This window comes from Geotrypetes seraphini, chromosome 6 (assembly GCF_902459505.1).
Source record: "Geotrypetes seraphini chromosome 6, aGeoSer1.1, whole genome shotgun sequence".
NCBI lineage: Eukaryota > Metazoa > Chordata > Amphibia > Gymnophiona > Dermophiidae > Geotrypetes > Geotrypetes seraphini.
This window is the reverse complement of record NC_047089.1, coordinates 122,556,429-122,582,484: the sequence shown is the minus strand read 5'-3', so window position 1 is coordinate 122,582,484 and position 26,056 is coordinate 122,556,429. Positions and strand designations below refer to the sequence as shown.

At 46.5% G+C, this 26,056-nt stretch overlaps 1 protein-coding gene across 6 annotated transcripts in view; it reads left to right on the top strand.

The window, feature by feature from the left end:
• Positions 1–26,056, top strand: part of TPP2 (tripeptidyl peptidase 2) — a 1,323,399-nt gene that overhangs the window by 95,846 nt on the left and 1,201,497 nt on the right. For all 6 annotated transcript variants that reach the window (XM_033947626.1, XM_033947627.1, XM_033947625.1 and 3 more), the window contains exon 4: positions 24,690–24,785. In XM_033947626.1, the coding sequence (XP_033803517.1) occupies positions 24,690–24,785 (96 nt within the window). The remainder of the gene's footprint in view (positions 1–24,689; positions 24,786–26,056) is intronic.

Genomic DNA, 26,056 nt, shown 5'->3' with positions numbered 1-26,056 from the left:
ACTCTGTTTCCTATCCGCCAGCCAGTTTTTAATCCACGTGAGTATTTCACCCTTGATTCCATGGCTCGCAATTTTTTGAAGTAGTCGTTCATGTGGGACCTTGTTGAACACCTGAAAATCCAGATATACAATGTCTGCTTGTTTACTCCCTCGAAGAAGTGCAGCAAGTTCGTCAAGCAAGATCTTCCTTTGCTGAAGTCATACTGGCTGGACCTCATCAGATTGTGTCTGTCAAAGTGATCAATGATGCGGTCCTTTATCAGCACCTCTACCATCTTTTCCGGTACTGAGGTCAGACTTGCTGGTCTATAGTTTCCCGGATCTCCCCCTTGGGTGTAGTGTATATTCTGGTTACAGTTACTGTTGTCTTATCAACCTCAGTTTGTACATCTTTGATGTTTAAGTGGTCCGCTAGTATTTGGGCATTTGGCTAGGAATTAATGTTGGATAGACCTATATTGTCGGTGTAGTCATGGTGCTCATTAAGCGAAAGTTTTTTAATATCAAAATTTTGTTTTCAATTTCACGCGCTTCAGCGATATTGAATTAATATTTATTGATTGCAACCCTCCAGGCTGTTTTGGGTTCTGATAGGTTGCTCTTTTGCCATTACCTCTCTAGACTTTGGCAAAATTGTTTTTCAGCTATAAGGTTTTTGGTAAACCAAGGTGAGGATTTGATAGTTCTTGTGTTGTGGTGGCATAGTAGGGCTATTGCATCTAGCATTTGTTCAGTTATGATGATCCAGTTAACAAGCATTGTAGTAGGATCGCTTGAAGACATATTTAATAATTTGGAGACTTTATTCTAGAATTGGTTTGTGCTTATCCTACCTTAGTGTTGGTTGTTTTTTTCTTCTTGTACAATCCCACTTTATTCCAGCACCTGTGGGTTATTTCCCTCCACCAGCCAGGACTTTGTAGGAAGCCTCAAACTTCAGAGGCTTAAACTCCTCCCCCTCTTACCTCATCACTGTCCCTGTGAACATCAGTTCTTCTTCCTACAAGCCAGGCTATAGAAGCTTGTCTTATCTGCTCGTGTTTTATTTTATGTAATTTCAGTCTTTACATTCACGTTTTTGCCCTCATGCTGCAGAGGTTCCCTGCAGGAGATCATAGACCTTTGGGAAAAGTCTGCTTCTGGAGGGTACCTGCTTGTCATTAAGCCTTCTGGACAGCCTGCATGTCAGATTAAGGCTCAGGGACTGTTCCCTTGAAAGCTAGCTGACCCCAGGTTTGTCTGCTAGTGGGTTGAGCACAGGCTGCATGGTTCTGTGGGTGCGCCCAGGATTGGGGCCAAACTGTGTGCCTTCACCAGACATGCTACATGGTGTATCCGAGGGTGGCAGAGATGACCAGCCGTGGAGGTCATGCCAGTGTGTCAGTCAGAAGATTCAAAGTAGAGAGTTGCGCGGGGACAGAAATCCCACCCGTCCCCGCCAAAATCCCACCCTTCCCCACCCGTCCCCATGAGGAATCCCACCCGTCCCCACGAGGAATCCCCTCCGTCCCCACCCGTCCCCGCGAGGAATCCAGCCATGCTATAATGTTATCATCAAAAGTGGGCTAGGTTTACTTCCTGGTGTCTTCATCATCACAATTCAACTTCCTTGTCAGTGGAATGGTGTGGATTTTCTACTTCATCTATTAGAGTCCGTCTCAGTGCTATTCTAGCTTTTCACCTGCTAGTAGAGGGAAAGCTTCTTACGGCTTATCCCTTGGTCTCCAGGTTCATGAAAGGACTTTTCAAGGTGAAACCACCTCTCAAACCTCCCCCTGTAGTCTGGGACCTTAATGTAGTTCTTTCCAGGTTGATGAAGCCACCATTTGAACCAATGGCCACAGCTCATCTCAAGTTTTTCACCTGGAAAGTTGTTTTTTCTTATCTTGCTCACTTCTGCCAGGAGGTTCAATGAATTGCAAGTGTTAGTGGAGGATCCACCCTTCACGGTTTTTCACCATGATAAAGTGGTTCTGCGCACACACCCACAGTTTCTGCCGAAAGTGGTGACGAAGTTTCATCTCAATCAATTGATTGTTTTTCCAGTTTTTTTTCCTAAGCCTCATTCTCATGCAGGAAAAACGGCTCTTTGCATTCTGGACTATTAAGTGTGCTTTGGGTTTTTTATATTGCCAAGACAAAGACTTATAGCACTTCTCCCCCAACTCTTAGGCTCATTTGATCCTAACAAGTTGGGGCATCCTATTTCCAAGAGAACAGTTTCTAACTGATTGGTTACCTGTATTTCATTCTGCTTTGCTCAACCTGGCCTAAACCTGATGAGTCAGGTCATAGCTCATAAAGTCTGAGCTATGGCAGATTCTGTAGTTTTGTTTAGATCTACTCCTCTTGCAGAATTCTGTAAAGCTGGTCCTCGGTTCCTAACATTTCCTTATCATTATTGTCTGGAGTCTTTCTCCAGACGGGATGGGCACTTCGGCCAGTTTGTATTACAAAATTATGTTCTTGAAGGCCAACACTCCCATCATCCCATTCTGGTTAGCTTGGAGGTCACCCATGTGTGAGAATATGCTACCTGCTTGTCCTGGGATAAAGCACAGTTACTTATCGTAACAGATGTTATCCAGGGACAGCAGGCAGATATTCTCACAACCCACCCACCTCCCCTGGTTGGCTTCTTAGCTAGCTTATCTTAACTGAGGAGACGCACGCCCTACGTCAGGCGGGAAGGCACTCGCGCATATGCGGTGCAGGCTATCGCAGACTTTCTAAAGTCTTAAAGTGGCGATGCACTTTTAAAGTGTCCATACCGGGGCTCTGTCGGTGACATCACCCATGTGTGAGAATATCTGCCTGCTGTCCCTGGATAACACCTGTTAGGGTAAGTAATTGTGCTTTATGAGCAGTGGCCTGCAGTCTTCATTAAGATTCCACTGCATAAAGTGATGAAAGAGGCACTCTTCAGAAATGGGGAGACTCCTCTTACAGTCCCAGTGGCCCCTCGCAGGATAGACTCCCTCTACAGATTGCAATCCTGGCCTGGTTTCGATAAACCAGAATTGCAACACCAATCTTTTGTGGTGGAATCAGCCTTGATGAAATCTCACAGCTTCAGGTAGAGAGGCCAGAACTTTAGACAAGTTCAGTAAGTGCATTTTTCAAGCCACCATGCTTGCTAAATGCATTATAGGCTATCAATTTTGTGTGTCCATCTATTTCAAATTCTTGGTCAAACAGTTACCAAACTTTGAGAAACATCTTCCTGCTGACCAGCTCCAGCCTTTCCAACAGGTGGTTAATAATCTACTTGCCACCAGAAAGCATATAGCTAAGAGTGTCCTTTGATTGCTTTGATGTATCTTCCAGAGTTTCCATTGCTATGTGCCATCTTGCATGGCTTCGCATATCTGATTTTGAGACCTCAGTCCAGGATCATCTCACTAACATCACTTGCAGAGGAGACCATTTGTTTGATAGCCATATTGAAGAGGCTGCAAACAAGATTAAACAATGCAGTCAATGCATGACAGGCCCGTCTAGGTCTCAGTCCTGCCAGCAGTTTAAAACATCCAGGAGGTACTCCAGCCTTTCGCGATGATCCTATTTCGACTCTTCTTGCCACAAATCCAACCAAAGATATCCTAGCCAATAAAAGCAACACAAATTGACTGCATTTCAATTTCAATAGCAGTCGTCTCTTTACCTTCTTCTTTGAGAGCATTATCAATGTCTCCCTCAGCCCTTACCTCTGCTTACAGTTGGGGGACAGACTTCTATTTTACCATCACCATTGGGCTCTTTTACCATTGACCAGTGGGTTGATAGTGTCATCTCACAGGGACATGCTCTCAACTTCCAACCATGCCCCCAACCATCCTCCAAAAGAGTTTAGTTTTACACAACATCCAGGAGAAGAATTGAGCCAACCATAGCACTTTAAAAGGCCAATGCTGCCTGGACTGAAGTTCTACTTTATAGACTTGCCCTGATGTGGATACTCCAAATTTAGCAATTACACGTCTATCTACAAATCAAAGCTCTGCTAAAATGGCGTGTTACGCAATTTCTTCAAGGAATGCGAAAGTACTAATTTTTCCAGCTGTGCTTCTGCAACATCTGATTCATGAAACATTGTAAGCCAATAAACCTAGGTGGTGCAAAGGGTTTTTACAAGACAAATTCGCCCTATATCCCCTTTGTTATCACCTGGCCTTTTCCATTTGTGTAAGGCACATGCTTTGAAAAAAACGAAAGTTCCAGAAAAGTAAGAAGGAAACTGACCTCTGATGATCAGATAAACATAACCCTTGAATTTTTCCTACCTGCCCTGCCGCCACAGCACACAGCCGACTGGAAGTCTTCCCGATGTCAGTGCTGACGTCGGAGGGAGGGAGGGCTTTGCTTAAGCCCTCCCTCTGACGTCAACACCGACATCGTGGAAGACTTCCAGTCGGCTGTGTGCTGCGGCAGCAGGGCAGGTAGGAAAAAGAAGACTAGCCTCGTGGCTCGAGTTTGCAATGCATCTAACCCCGCAGGATCCCCGCGACCCTAGGAGGCGTTCCCACGGGATCCCTGCAACCCTAGGGGGCGTCCCCACGGGATCCCCGTGACCTGAAGGGGGAACCCGCGGGATTCTCTTCGTCCTTGTTCCCGTGCAGCTCTCTAATTCAAAGTTCAGCTTTCCAGCAAGTTGAGGCAGAGGATCTCCCTGTGAGCTGTTTCAGCTCTGTCTGCAATATTTTCCTGTCAGCACAAGTTTCAGTGAGTACAAGCTAACAGCTTGAATCAAAGATTATAGGGGGGGGGTCTTTAAAAAGGGGTTTTAGGTGGTTTCTCTGCATGCCTTACACCACCCCCATCCCTAAAATAGCAATTTTTGAGGGTTCTCTCTGGTTTTTCCGGGCTATTTTTTGTCAAAATAAGCCCTTTGTGGCTATCTTGGATTTTTCCAGATTTGATTTTAAGTTATTTTTTATATTTACCGGCTTCATTTTTGAAAGAAAACCACATTAGATGGCAGGATGTCATGGATTCATGCCTCATTTGTGGTGGGTGTTGTAGCCCATGAGGGTTGCAAGGCTTGCCTGGATTTGGTGCCTTTGACCTCTGAGGATCATCTAGCGCCTTCTGTCCTGACTCCTGTGAAAATGGCATCGGGGGAGGGCTGGGGAGTGTGCAGGAAACGTTTCAGCGAAATGCAAGCACGTCGCAGGAGATAAACCCTATAAATCCTCCATGCGTAGGGGTTGACTTCAGCCACGGAGGATGGGTTTACTAAAGATTTCATGAATATGCTTTATCAGTCTTATTTGATTAGAAAGTCTCTGCCTATTTCCCTTCTGCCGGACTCCATGCCAGTAACGGAGACCCTTGCTCCGGTGGACCAGGCTCTACTCTTTTCTTCTGCCTCCCCTTGGAGGTGCCAGCAGGTAAGCCGGTAGTGCCCACGGTGGAGCCCGATATACTTTCCATGCCTTTGCTTTCATAGGGGTGCACTGTGGCAGCTACAAATGTGGCAGATCTGGGAATTTGGGGGGAGGAGGATTCCACTATGCAGATTTTTCAAGCATGTGCATCTTGTGAATTTGATCGCTGAATCTCTTTGGAATTTAAAGCTGCATTCTGAGCAGCTTGTTGCTGCAAAATATTCCCTCATGACTGACCAGAGGTCACAATCTGCCTCTTTTTCTGATTATCCTGACGTCGTTCGAATTCTTACGGATATCTGGGGGACTCTTGAGGGTCCCTTGAAATGTACTCGTGCCATGGTACAGCTTTATCTCATGGTGAATACAAGTGCTTTGCTTCCCCAAAGGAGAGACATAGATCAGTTTTTCTTGATGCTTGGCTGAGCGAAAGGTTTGTATTTCAAAGGCAGCAATTTCATGCATGTGCTGTAACTATTGGGTGAAGGAGGCTGGTTTCTTCAAGATCCAATGCTGTAACAATAACTTTTTCACCAGTAATAGTGCTAAGTAAATGAAAGCCCTATATGGCAGAGAAAACCCCAATCAAGTAAGTTCTCTTTGATCCCTGAGAAGCAGCAAGCCATAATCCCTTGGGATAGGATACGGGGTGAGTCTATCAAGAAAAGGGAGAACCTGAAGCCACAGGTCTGTGTGCGGACATTACAAAAACATGTGCACTAACGTGCCAGTGGCTTTCCTGCAATGAGAGCACAATGCATCCTGCCAAAGTCCCATAACCTGGCCCCTTTCCTTAGAGATATAGGCCCAGTGCAGGATTTTAAATTGCATTTCTCTGAGATTTGTAGAGCTAACCAGGAGAAAGAGATAGCAAAAAGGTCCAGAAACTGTAATCTGGCATACTTAATGTCTAGGTCCCAGGACCATAAAATGAGCATGTGGTCCAAATATGGTGCAGTACTTGCATTCTTAAGAATCTGGCAACAGGTAGCTAGTGTATTCATCGGATGTGGGGCCTGCAAAAACTGTTCATCCAAACTGCCAAAGGACCATATTTCTCCTCACTATTGATGTAGAGAAAAATAATAATGTCTAGCCTCCAGAAAGGCTCAGAAATGGTTAGCAGGCAATGCCCACTGATACTGTAGTTGATAGAATGTTGGAAAAGCCCCCTCCCCCCTCAAAAAGATGCCGCAAACTGACACAGCTCCATGTCAACCAACGTTTCAGCCATCATACTATGGGTTTCTTCAGGGTATGCTGTGAGGTCTGCTGTATGTCTTTATGTATGTATGTATATATATATTATAGATATATATAATAAAACCCTAGCTGCGCATGTGCACTCTTAACTGCGTGCTTCCGTGATCCGTATGTCTGTGGCCGCAGGAGTGCGCATGCGCGAGTCCCCAGCCTTCCTTCTTCCCAGCACCTAACTACACTCGCCGGCAGGACTGGCCGCCAGCACTGAACTCACTGCTCTCCACAATATTTGGCTCCTCTCATCAGCCGCACCAGCATTGGAGAAGGCTTCCGACGCTGGCGGGGATCAAGAGGAGCCGTGACGACACCTCGCGGGACGGGACGGGAAGGGAAGCACTGACAAAACACTCCAACCGCTACGTTCTTCGCGGTCCCGATTCTGCCACATCTCTGAGATATATATACCGTGTTTGCCGGCGTATAAGACGACTTTTCAGTACCTTAAAATCCTCCCCAAAGTCGGGGGTCGTCTTATACGCCGGGTACTGTTTACTAGAGAGCTGCACGGGAACGGGGACGACGGGCATCCCGCGGGTTCCCCCTTTGGGTCACGGGGATCCCGTGGGGACACCCCCTAGGGTCGCGGGGATCCCGTGGGGACGCCTCCGAGGGTTGCGGGGTTCCTGCGGGGCTGGATGTACTCAGTCGCGCGGCTCTTCTCCCTACCTTCTCTGCTTGCAGCACAGAGCCGAACGGAAGTCTTCCCGACGTCAGCGCTGTCGTCGGAGGGGAGGGAGGGCTTAAACAAAGCCCTCCTTCCTTCCGACGTCAGCGCTGATGTCGGGAAGACTTCCGTTTGGCTCTGTGCTGCAGGCAGTGCAGGTAAGGAGGAGAGTAGCCTCGCGGTTCGAGTGGCTACCAAGGGAGGGGGCGGTCCGCCCCGCCACACCCCGCCCCGGTTGCAGCACAGCCGGCCAGGTCCCCTTACTTTTGTGGCACTTCCCCGACCGACCGACAACAGCCCCGGTCCGACAATCCTCCCTGCCCTGTAGCCGCGAATCTAAATTATCTTCTTACAGCAGCTGTAATAAGGTAATTTAGATTCGCAGTTAAGGGCAGGGAGGTTTGTTGGACCAGGGCTGTTGTCAGTCGGTCGGGGAAGTGCCACAAAAGTAAGGGGACCTGGCCGGCTGTGCTGCACCCGGGGCGGTAGAGAAGGAGTGGGGAGAAGGATGCTGAAAGGCCATGGGGAAGACGGGAGGGGGGGGGAAGGACTCTGAAAGCACTTGTGGAAGACAGAGGGGGGAGAAGGATGCTGAAAGCACATGGGGAAGACAAAGGGGTGGAGAAGGACGCTGAAAGGACATGGGGAAGACGGGGGGGGGGGTGGAGAAGGACGCTGAAAGGCCATGGGGAAGACAGAGAGGGAGAAGGACGCTGAAAGGACATGGGGAAGCAGAGGGGGGAGAAGGACACTGAAAGCACATGTGGAAGACAGAGGGGGGAGAAGGACGCTGACAGGACATGGGGAAGATGGGGGGAGAAGGACGCTGAAAGGAAATGGGGAAGAGAGAGTAGGGAGAAGACGCTGGCAGGGAAGAAGACAGATGCCAGACTATGGGGGGAGCGGAGAGAAGAAGATGGGTGCCAGACCAATTTGGAAGGGGGAAGAAAGGGAGAGGCACAGTAACAGAGCAAATGGAAGATGCAGAAGGAAGAGAGACAGTGGATGGAAGGAATTGAATGAGAACATGAGGAAAGCAGAAACCAGGCAACAAAGGTAGGAAAAGAATTATATTTCTTTTTTTTTATTTTGCTTCAGGATAAAGTAGTATATTAGTTGTGTTGATAAAAATTTATAAACATTAGAGGCTCTGGTAGAAACCCATTTGCAAAGTATGTATTCTTCCCAATTAATATTTTCAAATTAATAAAGTCTTTTTGCTTATTTGTAAATGGGTTTCTACCAGAGCCTTTAATTCAGTAGCATAATTAAATGAAATAACTATTTCTGAAGTTTATAGGGACGGGCGGGGACGGAGGGGATTCCTCGCGGGGACGGGTGGGGACGGAGGGGATTCCTCGCGGGGACGGGTGGGGACGGAGGGAATCCTCACGGGGACGGGTGGGGACGGGTGGGATTCCTCACGGGGACGGGTGGGACTTTGGCGGGGACGGGTGGGGACGGGTGGGATATCTGTCCCCGCGCAACTCTCTACTGTTTACATGCCCTTACTTTACATGCCCTAACATCTCCTTCCTTACCTCCTTACGGTGCTTACGGTACTAGTAAACCTGCCGGGACATCAGCGGGGCCATGGCGGGACATCAGTGTGACAAGGGTGCCATCTCCTTCATCCTGCGCAGCGGGAAGCAGCGGCGCTCTGGCCCCACCCCTTTTCTCTTTACTACGTCTCTCGCACATGCGGCCGTGTGTGGAGTCTAGCCCTTAAGGAAGTTGCGGGGGCGAACAGGAGGCTTTTGAAGGCTTTTAAAGGGAAACTGTCATGCCAGCAAACTTGCTAGGGACTTGCCCGGCACTTGCTCTCTCCCTCTATGTGTTATCTTCCTTCTATCATTGACAGTTTCAGTTTGGTTAACAGTTTAGAAAACAAATAGCATGGCAGCTCCCATGGGTTTATTGTTCTATTCAGCTTTAGTGAATTAATTAAAATTGTTGAAATAAATTCTGATGTTCTTTTAAGTTTTATTTGTTGTGCAGAAGGTGTGCGGAAGAAGGGGTAGTCTTATATGGCGAGTATATAACAAACTCTATATTTTAACTGTAAAAGTTGGGGGGTCGTCTTATACGCCGACAAATACGGTATATATATATATATATACTAGTCCCCACCCCCGATGCCTGCTTGCCTGCCATTGAAAACCCCCCACCCCCATTCCGATGCCAGCCTGCCTGCCATTGAAACCCCCCACACCCCTCCGATGCCAGCCTCCCTGCCTGCCTCCCATCCCCCTTCCATTTAACCCCCCCTATGCCAGCCTGCCTGCCTCCCATCCCCCTGAGCAGCATGTTTCCATGGAAACCCCCCCGAAGCCATCCTGCCTGCCTGCCTTCCATTGAAGCCCCCCACTCCCCCTCCGATACCAGCCTGCCTGCCTCCCATCCCCCTTCCACTAAAACTCCCCCACCCCCCGATGCCATCCTGCCTGCCTTCCTTCCATTGAATCCCCCCATCCCCCCTCCGATGCCAGCTTGCCTGCCTCCCATCCCCCTTCCACTGAAACCCCCCCCACCCCCACCCCCCCTGATGCCAGTCTGCCTGCCTGCCTCACATCCCCATGAGCAGCATGTTTTTAACCCCCCCCCCTGTGCAGACCCTAGGTACACCACTAACACCCCCCCAACTCCCCCTTCCCCCCGACCTTAGGCACACCACTAACACGCCGCGACTCCACCCCCTCACCCTGGCTGACCCTACCCGGCATAACAGAAACCCCCGTTGACCCTCCCAACCGACCCTCCCACCACTAGACGACTGACAAACCTGGCAGGTCCCAGGCACACTAAACACGCTGCTTTGGGTCTTCTACTGGCCTAATTTCCTCTGCTGCGTCTCTAATGATGTCATCAGGGACGCGGCAGAGGAAATTAGGCCAATAGAAAACCCGAAGCGCTTTGAAGAGGAGCAGCAGCGGGAGGGAGGAGTCGCTGGCACAAGCGCCTCCAGCTAGCGCAAGCACAGTGAGGAGTGACACAGAAGCACGCCTCACGCCACCAGGAATCACGATATTTCAACAGTGCATGCGCGCTCTAGGGTTTTATTATTATTATTATATATATATATATATATATATATATATAGATAGATAGATAGAGAGATAGAGAGAGATCAAATCCGTGAACCCACGGATCTGATTGAGAACAGAGCAGTCTGGTGGTAAAGAAATTTGAATTTGACCCACAAATTGCAATAAAATCAAAGTGGTTTACATTACATTTACATAAAATCAAACTCGTATCATTAATTCTTAGTTGAGCACATGGGATTATTTCCCTATACTGTATATAATTAACTTGTCCACATTAAACTTAATTTGCCATTTAGTTGCCAATTTCCTTGTCCCTACTGAGATTCTTCTGTAATTCATCACAATACTCTTATTTTAATATCCTTGCATAATTTTATATCATCTTCAGTTTTAGCATCCATGTTCTTTCCATAGGAACTAAGGGTGCAAATATTTTGTTTTTGCCCTTCCAGTGGTTGCTTTTTGGTAAATATAATTAATTCACTATGATCTACTATGTTGTTAGTACTTCTTGATCTGTAAACCGCACAGAACCGCGAGGTCGTTGCGGTATATAAGAATGTTATTTGATCGCTTCACTTCACATGCTGCCCACAATTGAAACCCAGAGGTTCCCATCCCCGGGGAAAAGTCCACATTACCCACCAATTGCAGAAGTGGCGAGGCCTCAGGTGAATGCTGCTGTTTCCGGCGATGCCATTTCCATACTAATCTCAGAGGCACCAAGAATTGTAACTTGAAATGAACCCCCATTATCACCTTTGGGGCCATGTGCAATAGAGTTAAGAATGAATGGGGATCTTCTGTATGTTTTTCCTCCGTGGCACTTGATAGGGCATGTTCGGTGCCGAGTGTCTGCTCAAGTGCTCCGGGTGGCTCCAGTTGGCCTTGGAGAACATGGTTCGCACGGTTACGCAGGGACCAGGGAGCTGTGGCTTCACTGTCCCTGGAGGTGGCTTACGCAGGTCCCCATAGCGCTCAGAGTTTTGGTGCGCTTTGGGGCTTACAGCTTGGCTCTTGAGCGTGCATCTTTGCCTGCTCGAGACTATTCTTCTGCAGTCATCTCTATGCTCCTTCAGAGTGACTGGAGCTCTGCTGTGTCTGGCTTTGCCCAGGCCTGGAGGTGTTTCCAGGCTTGCTGTGTGAGGGCTCGGATAGATTCCTCGACCCCCCCCTCTGTGGTTCATGTCCTTGACTTCCTATAGGTTGGCAGTGTCTTCGCTCCGTGTCTAATTGCGGGACTTTTGTGTTTGGGTCCCTTCTCTCAGGGGTTCTCTATCATCTCTCTGGACGTTGTCCGCTAGAGAATGACATGGGGAAAAAAATTTATCCCCATCACTGCCCCGTCCCTGCGATCACCGACTCTGTCCCTGCCCCGTCCCTGCAGCATCCATGCAGGCTCAGTACTGCAATATTTAGCTTATTTCTTCCTTATAAATCAAAGTTATGGCTGCTGAACTAGAGAAAGAGATGTTCAGCTGGTAAGGCCTTTTTATACATTTTTATCAACACAACTAATACACTACTTTATCCTAAAGCAAAAAAAAATAAAATAAATATACATTTTTTTCCTACCTTTGCTATCTGGTTTCTGCTTTCCTCTTCTTCTCATTCATTTCCTTTCATCCACTGTATGCCTTCTCTGTCTCTTCCATATGCTCTGTTATCGTGCCTCTCCCTTCAATCTCTCCCTCCACCCCCACCCCAATTGGTCTGCCACCCATCTTCTTTCATCCGCTCCCCCCATAATCTGGAATCTCTGTCTCTTCCCCATTTCCCTTCAGCGTCTGTTCCTCTCCACCCCACCTTCCCCAGTTCCCTACAGTGCCTGTTCCTCCCCACCTTCCCCAGTTCCCTTCAGCGTCTGTTCCTCCCCACCCCACCTTCCCCAAGTCCCTTCAGCATCTGTCCTTTCCTCCCTTTCTCCCTCCCTGCTCCTTACCTTCTCTAAATGTGCTTCCTACCAGCAGCCGGAGCATTGAAATCATGTATGGCTGCAGAAAAGGTCGTCTCTGATGTAACTTCTGGTTGCATCAGAGATGACTTTTACGGCACACGTGACAGGATATATATACCTAAGGAGGGGCTAACGGTTTGTTTTGGAGTGCTTGCAGCTCAGAGCTAGAGAGGTGAATATTCCAGAGTCTATTTACAAGAAAGAAGATTAGCAGAGGTAAGTAACCTAATCTTTCGATCCATTTTTTTTCTGTGGAAAGTACATTTGATAGCTTCCACCATATCTACTTTTGTTCAGTGGTGTAATCATATGCATGAATGGAAAATATGACTGCTGTAATGTGTGGCCATAAATCAAAAAAGTGATTTTTGAAAGCATGGGACTTTTTTGACTACTCTGATGAGAGTATGATCCACCTTACTAAACAGTTTAGAGATTTAACATGTTTTTCTTTTGAAGTTCATTTCTATACTCACTATGGAAACAATTGGGTTGGGGGTTTTAGATTCTGAGGTACATGAGGAGTTTTTGTGCTCATTGAAGAAGGGGGTTATGGGGCATTTGTATTCCATTGGAGAGAGGAACCCAAACTATATAGCTATCTGATGCAAGCTTTAATTTTAGAAGTCCCTGCCCAGGAAAAGGAACTAGGTGTCATCGTTGAGGATTTGTTGAAATCCTCCACTATGTGTGACATTGGCAGCTAAGAAAGCAAATAGAATGTTAGGAATTATCAGGAAAGGAACAGAAAACAAAGATGAAAATGTTATAATGACCTTGTATCACTCCATAGTGCAGTCGCACCTCAAATACTGTGTGCAGTTTTAGTTTCTGCATCTCAAAAATGATATTATGGAATTAGAAAAGAAACAGAGAAGGGTGACAAAAAATGATAAAAAGGGTTGGGATGATTTCCCTTTGAGGAAAGGATAAAGTGGCTAGGGCTCTTCAGCCTGGAAAAGAGATGACTCGGAGACATATGATAGAGGAATCTAAAAAATACTGAATGGCATGGAATAAGTAGATGTGAATTACTTGTGTGCTCATTCCAAAAAATACTAGGACTAGGGAGCATGCGATGAAGCTACTAATTAGATTTCCAGTGCAATAAGTGAGAGTCATTCTAAACATGTGGGGGTTGAAGAAAAAGGGGATAGAAAGGTATAGATAGAGGGTTACTATACAGGTGCTGGACCTGATGGGCCACCGCGTGAGCCTGGTCTGACCCAGCAGAGGCACTGCTTATGTTCTTACGTTATTATGATTTCCAGTGTAATAAGTGAGAGTCATTCTAGACATGTGGGGGTTATCTCCCAATAGCTGCAAACCATCTATAGAAGGAATCCACTCTGGATTTTTTCTCTGACTCTCCTCTATTTCTAAGAATATAAGAATTGCCATACTGGGACAGACCGAAGGTCCATCAAGCCCAGTATCCTGTTTTCAACAGTGGTCAACCCAGGTCCCAAGTACCTAGCTAGATCCCAAGTAGCAAAACAAATTCTATGAAATAAGCAGTGGATTTCCCCAAGCCATCTCAATAATGGCCTATGGACTTCTCTTTTAGGAAATTATCCAAACCTTTTTTAAACCCTGCTAAGCTAATTGATTTCACCAATCCCTTTAAGAAAAGCAGTGCATATCTTGTAACACTTGACAATAAAGGATGTATCGACAAGTCTGACTTTGTTGCAGCCTCTGTTCATGATTTAGAATCTAGGGCACAAGAACAGTATAACTTGCTGAACAAAAATGACATCTCTTTCAAAACGTGAAATCAAGTAAAACAACATTACTTTTTCCATGAACGGAAAACACAAAGGAAGACATCACTTAAGGAAAAAGTACAGCATTAGAAGTCGCAAACAGACTTGTATGGGCGAATATTTGTTGCACTGTATAGCTGTGTTTATATTATGTAATCCCTTTTTAATGCTCTCTAAACCGCTAAGAAGTTTTTGATTTAGCAGTATAACAAAATTTTACTAAACTTGGAAATCTGGAGAAATATTTCCATCATGAATCTTCATGCCCACCAGCACCCTCTTCTGAGGTTTCTCAACTCCTGCATCAAGTCAGATTTGTTGGCATGTGTTAATGACCATCCAACCAATGACCTTGCTGAAGATGACGAATTAGTGGCATCAGTTAGTTATGAGTTTATTATTATTAATGGTGGAGCACTGATTCACACTCTGCCTGGAAGTACTGTCCCAGTAAAGTCTGTTGATGAATATTTCATGAAAGATTTCTACTCAGGGATCCAGCATGATTTGAAAAGGGCAGCAAGAGTAGATATTGTCTGGGATAGGTATTGCACATAGGCAATGAAAGGAATTGGTATACGACAGTGTGTCTGGTAGTGCCAAGGGCCCAGGAAACTGGCATAACATTTTGGCAAACACAGATAAGAAGTTATTTTCATATCTTTCTACAAAACTTAAGGAAGTACAGAACCAAAATAAATCTGTCTGTATAACTTTGGGTGACCAAGTACTCCATGCTGGAAATGGCACTCCACTCCAGTGGGACAGTGCAATCACGAGGAAGCAGTTCTGGTACACTTTCATGCCCTCCAGTATTCATCTCTTGGGTTGGGTCAAACTGGAGACAGATGTTGTGGTAATACTTCTAAGTAATTTTCACCACATCACTCCCAACCCCGAAGCAGACATCTGGATTTCATTCAAAACAGGAAAATCAATCAAAATGATCTCTCAACTGCACTGCCTCAAGCTTAGGAGAGACAACATGCAAAGCAAAGGCTTTCTTTCATGCTTTCTCTGGATCAGACAGCACATCAACTTTCAAGTTCAAGGGAAAGCGATACTATTTCAAGACAAAGGACAAATTTCCATCCCTCACGAAAGAATTTGCAACTGCTGCTAGCACTCTATTTCATTATATCACTGCAACTGAAAGAGACCGCGATGTATTTGTTTGCAGACTGTACTCCAATGAATTTTGCACTGATGCTGCTGACAGTTGGTCTCCTCAGAATGAAGATGTTCTGTCACAAAACCAGGGATATAAAGAGAATACCCCCAATAGCAGTATTTTGGGATTATCATTGACTGTCATCTGAATTTTGAAGAACAGGTCTCATCGGTGGTTGCCAAAGGTTTTGGGGCACTAAGACAGCTTAGAGCCATTTGAGATTTTTTGGATGAAAAATCATTGCATAAGTTAATCCACGCTTTTGTATTATCTAAGTTAGACTGTGGTAATTTAGTATAGGTTCAGGACAGCTGAAGTGCTTACAAACTACAAAATGCTGTGATTCGATTGTTAGGCCATGCTTATATTTGTGATCACGTGACACCATTGTATCTGAAATTCCATTGGTTACCAATGGAATTTAGGATCAAATTTAAGATCTTGATGTTGGCACACCAAGCATTATTTCAGTTATCTGTCTAACTTGGTATTATTTTATGCTCCAAGGCGTTTAATATGATCTCTGAATGACAGTAGGGTAGTTGTTCCCCATATTTTGAAGGCACATCTTGCTTCGACTAGAGACTCTGCATTTTTCTATTTAGTTCCATGGCTGTGGATAATTTGCCTATTGATCCGAGAAAAGAAGAATCGTATATAAATTTTAAAAGACATCTAAAGGCATATTTTTTCCAATTGGCCTTTCCAAATTGAAGAAATGAGGTTGGGACTGCAATCTGTATTTAGCTTTCCTTAGATCTACTCCTATTGACAAAATCTGTAAAGCTGCCACCTGATCCTCAGTTCATACATTCACCTTGCATTATTGTCTGGAGTCTTTCCCCAGTCAGTATTACAAAATTTATTTTTTTGAAGGCCAACAATCCATCCCATTCTAGTTAGCTTGGAGGTCACCTATGTTGAGAATATGCTGCCTGCTTGTCCTGGGATAAAGCACAGTTACTTACCATAACAGGTGTTATCCAGGGACAGCAGGCAGATATTCTCACAACCCACCCATCTCCCCTGGTTGCCTTCTTAGCTGGCTTATCTTAACTGAGGGACCGCGTGCCTAAGTCGGGCGGGAAGGCACTCGCGCATGTGTGGTTTGGGAAAGCACTCGCGCATGCACGGTGCGGGCTGATCACGAACTTTCTAAACTTTAAAGTTGTGATTCACTTTTCAAGTGTCCGTACCGGGGCTCCGTCGGTGACGTCACCCATGTGTGAGAATATCTGCCTGCTGTCCCTGGATAACACCTGTTATCCCAGGACAAGCAGGCAGGTATTCTCACTAGTGGGTGATGTCATCCGACAGAGCCCCGATACGGACATCTTGAAAGCATGTCTTGCTTGAAGAAACTTAGAAGTTTCGAGATGCCCGCACCGCGCATGCGCCAATGCCTTCCCGCCCGATGTACCGGGCGTGTCTCCTCAGTTCTTTTCTTTCCGCGGAGCTGAGAAGTTATCTTCAATCTGCGCTGACTGAATTTCAGTTTTTCTTTGCCTTCTTTACCCGCGTTTTGGTTTATTTCTTTGAATTCACTTTACTTTACTTTATTAAAAAAAAAAAAAAAAAAGTTCAAAATTATTTCTTCCGGCGGTTCGGCCGGCCCGGCCTCGTGGCTGCGGCCTACCTCTTTCGACATTGCAGCGTCGATTTTCCGGCCTATGTCACGGCCAATCACCGGTTTTAAAAAGTGCAGCAAGTGCCAGCGTGCGATTTCGTTGACGGACCCGCATCGATGCTGCCTCCAGTGTCTTGGTCCGGACCACGTTCCGAAATCGTGCAGGCCTTGTTCCACGCTCACTGCGCGCTCGTTCAAGCGGCGTTGCTTACTTTGGGAGTCGATGTTCAAGATGGAGACTGCCAAGGATCTGTCTGCTTCTACATCTGCTGAGGTTTCGCCGGTCCGCTCGAAACCTGCATCGACGACTTCCGCATCCAGCATCGTGAAGCCAGCATCGTTTACACCGGCTGCGGCTTCCAGTTCCGCTGCGGCGCCTGCCTCTGTCTCTTCGGTTCAGGTACCGCCTTCCACTGTCCCTCCCGTGGTCATCAAGGTGCCCAAAGCTACTAAGCAGAAGCACTTGGCCGCGAAGGAGCGCGAAGACCGTGCAGGAGGACCCCCTTTCGGTGCGGATCCCTCCATATCGGCTTCGCTTCGATCCCTGCTGGAAGCTCAGTTTGTCGAGCTTATGCAAACTATGGGACCCCGGCTTATCGCCAACATTCAGGGTGAAGTCCGAGCACCGGTCCCTGAGGGCGGTCCGCCCCCTCCCCCTCCCCCTCGCCGTTCGATCTCGCTGCTCGACGAGGGGGATCGGCGGAGGGCGGCGGATGCCTCCAGGAGGGCTTCCCTTCCTGATATGCCACCTTTAGAGCCCATTACTCCTCCACGGCAACAGGGCGCTGGGACGGTCCCTGATATTCGGAGTCCTGGGCATACTGCATCGCAGGAAGAGTTCTTCCGCACTCCATACCAGACTTGGGTGGTGCTGCGTGAGTCCGCGTCCTTGCCACCTCTGCGATCCACCGCTTCGAGCCCCATCCATTCCTTAGAGGCTTCGGGGGATCGTGCGATGCACAGAAGTTCTCGCTCCCCATCCCGGCACCGGGAGGGGCATCGTTCTCGTCACTCATCTCGACACTCCTCACGTCATTCGGAAGTGTCCCCACAGAAAAAGATGCAACGTTTGGGATACTCATCGTCCGATGTTTCCCAACCGGAGGGACCAGAGTATGAGGAACCATCTACCTCTTATTCTCCATGCCGGTCTCAGCTCTCCCTAGACCCGGAGGCTTCCACTTCGTCTAGTCCGTCTCGGCGGCCGGCCTTGGCGGACCAATTGTCTTTCTCATCTTTTCTCCGACAGATGGCGGATGACTTAGATGTGACTTTGGATACTGGATCTAAATATTCTAAAGAGTATTTGGATACGATGCATTTGCCTCACCCTCCGGCGGAGACTCTTCGGCTTCCTTTGCATAAATTGCTGGACCAGACTTTCATGCGCTGTTTTGAGACACCGTATTCTATCCCTGCGGTTCCCAGTAAGCTGGATGCTCGATACCGCATCGTTCACCACAAGGGGTTTGAGGGAGCTCAACTTTCTCATCAGTCTCTTCTGGTCGAGTCTTCTCTCAAGCGTTCTCACCCTTCCCAGGTCTACGCTTCTGTGCCTCCGGGCAGGGAGGGGAGAACGATGGACAAGTTTGGTAGACGAGTTTACCAAAATTCGATGATGGCGACTCGAGTGCTCAATTACAATTTTTTCTTCTCTTCCTATTTGGATTTCTTCTTGCCGGTCCTCCGCAAGTTCGTCCCTTTCATCGATGCTGAAGCTCGTTTCCAGTTTGAGGAGGTGGTGGCAACCCTGTCCCAGTTGCGGCTGCAGCTGATGCAATCCTCCTACGATGCCTTCGAGCTCTCGGCACGTGCTGCGGCCTGCTCAGTCGCCATGCGTCGCCTGGCCTGGCTTCGCACTATTGATATGGATCCGAACCTCCAAGACAGATTGGCTAATGTGCCTTGTGCGGGAGCGGATCTGTTCGATGAGTCTATCGAGACTGTCACTAAAAAGCTTTCGGACCACGAGAAGTCTTTTCAATCCATTCTGCGTCCTAAGCCTAAGCCTCAACAGTCTCGTCCATCTAGACCGCCTCAAATCTACCAGAGGCGTTATCAACCAAGACAGGCTCCCCTAGCGAGACAGCCTGCGAAGAGGCAGCCTCCACAGAAGTCTCAGCAGAAGCCTCAGATGCCGGCTGCACCCAAGGCCACTCAGCCCTTTTGACTCTCTTCCAGGGAGCATAACCGACGTTCTGTCTTCCCTTGTTTTTCCCATCGGGGGTCGACTCCACCATTTTTATCATCAATGGGAGTCGATCACCTCGGACCTTTGGGTCCTTACCATCGTAAGAGAGGGATACTCTCTTCATTTCCAACGGGTCCCCCCGGACCACCCGCCAAGAGAGTATCCTTCCAACTCGATGCAGACCGCTCTTCTTCTACAGGAGGCGCAGGCTCTGCTTCGGCTTCGAGCCGTAGAGCCGGTGCCAGTAGATCAGCAAAACCGGGGGTTCTACTCCCGGTATTTCTTGGTTCCGAAGAAGACGGGCGATCTGCGTCCCATTTTGGACCTTCGGGTCCTCAACAAGTTTTTGGTCAAGGAGCGGTTCCGCATGCTGACCCTTGCCTCTCTCTACCCCCTACTCGAGCAGAACGATTGGTTATGCTCTCTGGATCTCAAGGAGGCCTACACTCACATCCCGATACATCCGGCCTCCCGCAAGTTTCTCAGATTTCGGGTGGGACATCTACATCTGCAGTATCGAGTGCTTCCATTCGGCCTTTCCTCGTCTCCCAGAGTCTTCACAAAGTGTCTGGTGGTGGTGGCCGCTGCACTCCGGAACATGGGTCTCCAGGTATTTCCATACCTCGACGACTGGCTCATCAAGGCACCGTCGGCTCCAGAGGTCATTTCGGCGACCTTGACCACAATTTCTTTTCTGCAGAGTCTGGGCTTCGAGATCAACTTCCCCAAATCACATCTTCAGCCCACTCAGTCTCTCCCCTTTATCGGGGATGTTCTGGATACCATTCAACTTCGAGCATTCCTTCCTCCTCAACGCATGGATGCTCTCCTTCTACTCTGCCAGTCGGTGTCTTCTCGCCCGTCCATTTCGGCGAGACACATGATGGTCCTCTTGGGCCACATGGCCTCTACAGTTCATGTGACGCCTTTTGCCAGACTACATCTCAGAATTCCTCAATGGACCCTGGCATCTCAGTGGACTCAGGTGTCCGACCCGTTGTCCCGTCACATTGTCGTCACTCCTGCTCTACGGCAGTCTCTTCTCTGGTGGATGACCTCTTCGAATCTCTCCAGAGGTTTGCTGTTTCACTCTCTTCCCCATCAGAAAGTTCTCACGACCGATTCATCGAACTATGCCTGGGGGGCCCACCTGGATGGCCTACGAACTCAGGGGTTCTGGACCACTACGGAACGACGCCATCAAATCAATCTTCTGGAGCTCAGGGCCATCTTCAATGCTCTCCAAGCTTTTCAGCATCTGCTTCACGACATGGTGGTCCTTATTCGCACAGACAATCAGGTCGCCATGTATTATGTCAACAAACAAGGGGGCACGGGCTCGGCCCCTCTTTGTCAGGAAGCTCTTCGAGTCTGGGATTGGGCGGTTCGCCACAACACCTTCTTCAGAGCTGTCTACATTCAGGGGAAGGACAACGTCTTGGCAGACAAATTGAGTCGTCTTCTCCAACCTCACGAATGGACGCTCCATTCCAAACCCCTTCATCAGATCTTCGCTCAGTGGGGAACGCCTCAGATAGACCTCTTTGCAGCGCCCCACAACTTCAAACTGCCTCAGTTTTGCTCCAGGATCTACACTCCTCTCCGCCTCGAGGCAGACGCCTTTCTACTGGAGTGGGGGAATCGCTTCCTTTATGCGTTTCCTCCCTTTCCTCTCATTCAGAAGACTCTGGTCAAGTTAAGATCAGACCATGCCACCATGATCCTGATTGCTCCTCGGTGGCCCAGACAACCTTGGTTCTCCCTTCTACTTCAACTCAGCAGCAGGGAGCCAATACTTCTTCCAGTGTTTCCTTCACTGCTTACTCAACATCAAGGTTCACTGCTTCATCCCAGCCTGCAGTCTCTCCACCTGACAGCCTGGTTCCTTTCAACATGACCCCTCACCAGTTCTCTCAAGCTGTGAGGGAGGTCTTGGAGGCTTCCAGGAAGCCTGCTACTCGACAATGCTATTCCCAAAAATGGACGAGATTCTCGACCTGGTGTATTTCCAATGCTACAGAACCTCAGAAAGCTTCTCTATCGTCTGTATTGGAATATCTTCTACACCTGTCCCAGTCTGGTCTCAAGTCTACCTCTATACGAGTCCACCTGAGTGCTATTGCGGCTTTCCATCAGCCTCTAAAGGGGAAACCTTTGTCTGCTCATCCTGTGGTTTCCAAATTTATGAAAGGACTTTTTCATGTCAATCCTCCTATCAAACCTCCTCCTGTGGTTTGGGATCTCAATGTTGTCCTGTCTCATCTTATGAAGCCTCCGTTTGAACCTCTCAAAACGGCTCCTCTTAAGTATCTCACCTGGAAGGTGGTTTTCCTGGTGGCCCTCACGTCAGCCCGCCGAGTCAGTGAGCTTCAGGCCCTAGTGGCAGATCCACCCTTCACTGTATTCCATCATGACAAGGTGGTTCTCCGTACTCATCCAAAATTCTTACCTAAAGTGGTCTCTGAATTTCACATCAATCAATCCATCGTGCTTCCAGTGTTTTTTCCAAAGCCTCATTCTCATCCTGGGGAATCTGCTTTGCACACTCTGGACTGTAAACGTGCTCTGGCTTTCTACTTGGATCGCACAAAGCCCCACAGGACTGCACCTCAACTTTTCGTCTCCTTTGATCCAAACAAGTTGGGACGACCTGTATCGAAGCGCACCATCTCTAACTGGATGGCGGCTTGTATCTCTTCCTGCTATGCCCAGGCTGGATTATCCCTTCCCTGTAAGGTCACAGCCCACAAGGTCAGAGCAATGGCAGCCTCTGTAGCCTTCCTCAGATCGACACCGATTGAGGAGATTTGTAAGGCTGCCACTTGGTCCTCGGTTCATACATTCACCTCTCATTATTGTCTGGATACTTTCTCCAGACGGGATGGACAGTTTGGCCAAACTGTATTACAAAATTTGTTTTCTTAAGTTGCCAACTCTCCCACCATCCCATTGGGGTTAGCTTGGAGGTCACCCACTAGTGAGAATACCTGCCTGCTTGTCCTTGGATAAAGCAATGTTACTTACCGTAACAGTTGTTATCCAGGGACAGCAGGCAGCTATTCTCACGTCCCACCCACCTCCCCTGGGTTGGCTTCTCAGGCTAGCTACCTGAACTGAGGAGACACGCCCGGTACATCGGGCGGGAAGGCACTGGCGCATGCGCGGTGCGGGCATCTCGAAACTTCTAAGTTTCTTCAAGCAAGACATGCTTTCAAGATGTCCGTGTCGGGGCTCTGTCGGATGACATCACCCACTAGTGAGAATAGCTGCCTGCTGTCCCTGGATAACAACTGTTACGGTAAGTAACATTGCTTTACGGTAAGTAACTGTGCTTTATAGAAATATTGGAGTGCTCTAGCACCCACATTGTTGGTCCTATGCCTGGTAACAAGCATAGGGATCAAGTTGTTTAGTAATGCCAAATGACATAACTGTCTTGATCCCTATTTCAATTTCTCATACCAGGCATATAATAACTGATGTATTTTCAATAATTTAACAGTAGATGGCTGAATTTAAATTAAAAATCTGGAAAAGACTAAATTCTTTCATGCATCTCCTCACCAAAACTGCACTGAAACATTGTTGACATTGAATGCTGTGACCTATCTGGTTCACCCTACAATTAAGATTCTAGGAGTAATTTTGGACCAGAGTCTGACTGAAGAATCAGGTTGACGCCCTGATTCCAAAAGGCTTCCATATTTTATGGAAACTGCCGTACTATAAGAGCATATTTTGACATCTCATCATTTAGATTATTGATACAATCTCTATTCTTGAGTCAATTAGATTATTACAATATTATCTATTTGGCTGGTACTAAAAAAAAAATCTATAGATACGCATTATTCAGAATGCGACAATCTGATTGATTTTCAATTTGAAAAAGTTAGACCATATCACTCCTTTTTTGCATGAACTGCATTGGTTGCTGGTAGAGGCATGTGTGAAATTTAAGTTTGGTTGTATGTGCTTCAAGGTATTATCTGGTCTTTCTAGTGGATTCATTTACATTTGTTAAAGTAAAATGTTTTAGACGCTCAGATGCAAATTCAAAATATATCAGTGTCTTCTATCCCAGTGATTCCCAACCCTGTCCTGGAGGAACACCAGGCCAATCGGGTTTTCAGGCTAGCCCTAATGAATATGCATGAGAGAGATTTGCATATGATGGAAGTGATAGGCATGCAAATTTGCTTCATGCATATTCATTAGGGCTAGCCTGAAAACCCTGGTGTTCCTCCAGGACAGGGTTGGGAACCACTGTTCTATCCTACCAAGCAGTGTCAATGGCAGCTGTAGCTCAAGGAACTGTGATTGCGGGGGAGCTTAGATTGGAAGTTGCTCCTCTGCAGAGACCTAAAGTCTTCACAATAGAAACGATATGGGAGGCTATATCAAACCTGCAGTCTTCTTTAGGCAGTCAAATGCAGCAACTATCTGATCGGTGTACATCAGTGCTATCTGAACACTTGGAATTAAAGAATAAAATCTCAAGCCTGGAAAGCATGTCGGTGGACTGTGATACCAGACTGAAATCTTTGGAGGCACAATCCCTAGTCTGGGTCAAAACAGTGGAAATTTGCATTTCAAGTATGAAATGTTGGAAAATGCGGTTAGAAGGTGTAATCTTAGGGTTATAAATTTTCCTAAAGTAGTGTCTATTACTGCATTGGATATGTTTAAAACTAAACTAAACTAAACCTTAAGTTTATATACCGCATCATCTCCACGGATGTTGTGGAGCTCGGCACGGTTTACAAGAACTTAAAATATAGGAAGAGAAGGAAAAAAAAGGTTTACATGAACTTATATATAGAAGAGAAGAGTAAGGGGTATGTTTGAAAGTACCCGAGACATCAAATCTGCCTTTATCCAAAATTTATTACCTGCCTAAGAAGGTAAAATCTCAGAGTCCTAATCAGCAGAATCTTTCTGCTGATAGTTTGTACTTGACTAATTTCCTGGAGAGGTCTGAAATGGATGTCCAGGTCCCAGCAACATTACTTGTTTATTTTGCTATTGATTCAGACAGGGATTGGCTGCTAAAATTGTTTTTCAGATACAGAGAGGTTTCCTTTATGACATATAAAATAAGAATGTACCCATGTATCTAGGCCTACCCAGAAAAGGAGAAAACAGTTTAAGCTTTGCATTAGGAGTGACTTTCGTTCTGCGTTACCCCTGCAAATGTATATCAACAGAATAGATATGTCTTTTATGAGCCGCAGCAGTTATCAAAATTTATTTTTGCTAAAGGTCAGTTAACATCCTCACCATGAGGATTGAATCCAATAGTTCTGCTCAATGATAAATGGTTCTGTGACTATCAAGCCGAGTCTTTATTTTCTTTTTTCTCTTTAGTTATCTTTATGATGTTTCTCAGTCAATTCTTTAGCTCTATTCTCTGTAATTGTGGACTAACCATACTTTGATAAGATGTTTATTATCCTAAAAGTAGGGATCATGTGTTTTTGACCCTTTACGATGAAAATGATTTCTCTTCACTGTATTTTTACTTTTTGACTGATATTATTGTCAAATGTTTGAAAATTATAAATAAATAATAATAAAAAAAAGTTAAATTGAACATGTTGAATTTTTCTTCCACAGATACCCACTTCTTGGACAAATCCATCAGAAAAATATCATATAGGCATTAAAAATGGCTATGATTTCTATCCGAAAGCTCTGAAAGAAAGAATGCAGGTAACTGTACTTTTTAATTTCTTAATTTCTATTCTTTTTTTTTAAACAGCCCTTTTGTTTCCAAATATATTTTATTATTTTGAATAAATAACATACAAGAACAATAAACAAGAAATAAGTAGTAACAAAGATGCAAGTTGAAATATCCATGAATTGCTGTATGTAGTAATGAGAGTAGTTAAAAGCCAGACAAGCATTACTGCAAAATAATTCTAGTGGTGCCCAAATCTTTCAAATGTTAGATATTGTGGTATTTTAAAGGAAGAAGCTTCCTCGTATTCGCTAATGATGCGTAGATGATGCCAACAAAAACAGAGATAAAAAGCCCTATAAAGACTGCAAACAGCCAAAAAGAATAGGGCACTAGAGATGACTTTTCAGATCAAATCTTCAAAGGAAGACGTATAGATACTCTATGCTAGTCTTTGTTAGTGTCTTTATAACGCATGATGTAACTCAACAAAGATCCAGGTTTCACCAACACAAGTTGCCTTCATCAGGGGTAAACAATTATAATATCTACAATAAAACAATATATAAATACAGAAATTATATTGCATTAAAAAAATGTAGAATCAAATAACTTAAAGACCAAAATATAATACAATATACAAGTAAAACACAAATATAAAAGATCCATACAAAAGATTACACAAGAGCAAATATGATGTAATCTGCATAATAAATTGTAACTTTTGACTAAAGAATACGAGTCCCATCGTTCTTGCCACTTTCTGAAGCAGTTCTGGAAGTCCTCTTTCATTAGTTTCTTTAGTTGCGCTGTTGTGTCTGCCTCTGTCTTGAATTAATTCAAAACTTCTAACTTTTATGGTCTTTTTGACTTTGGGAAAGAGCTATAAGTTGCACGGTGCATAAGATACCGTATTTTCACGCAGATAACGCGCACCCGTGTAAAACGCGCACACGGGTATAGCACGCAGAAACCACGATTTTATGTACAAAAACTTTTGTATACCGCGCATGCTGCCCGACTGTCCTTTCGCCCGCCCCGACTCTCCTCTGGCCACCCCGACTCTCCTTTCGCCCTCCCCGACTCTCCGTGCGCTGTCCCGACTATCCGTTCACCCTCCCTGACTTTCCGTGCACTGCCCCGCCTCTCCGTGCGCTGTCCCGACTCTCCGTTCACCCTCCCTGACTTTCCGTGCACTGCCCCGCCTCTCCGTGCGCTGTCCCGACTCTCCGTTCACCCGCCCTGACTTTCCGTGCACTGCCCCGACTCTCCGTGCGCTGTCCCGACTCTCCGTTCACCC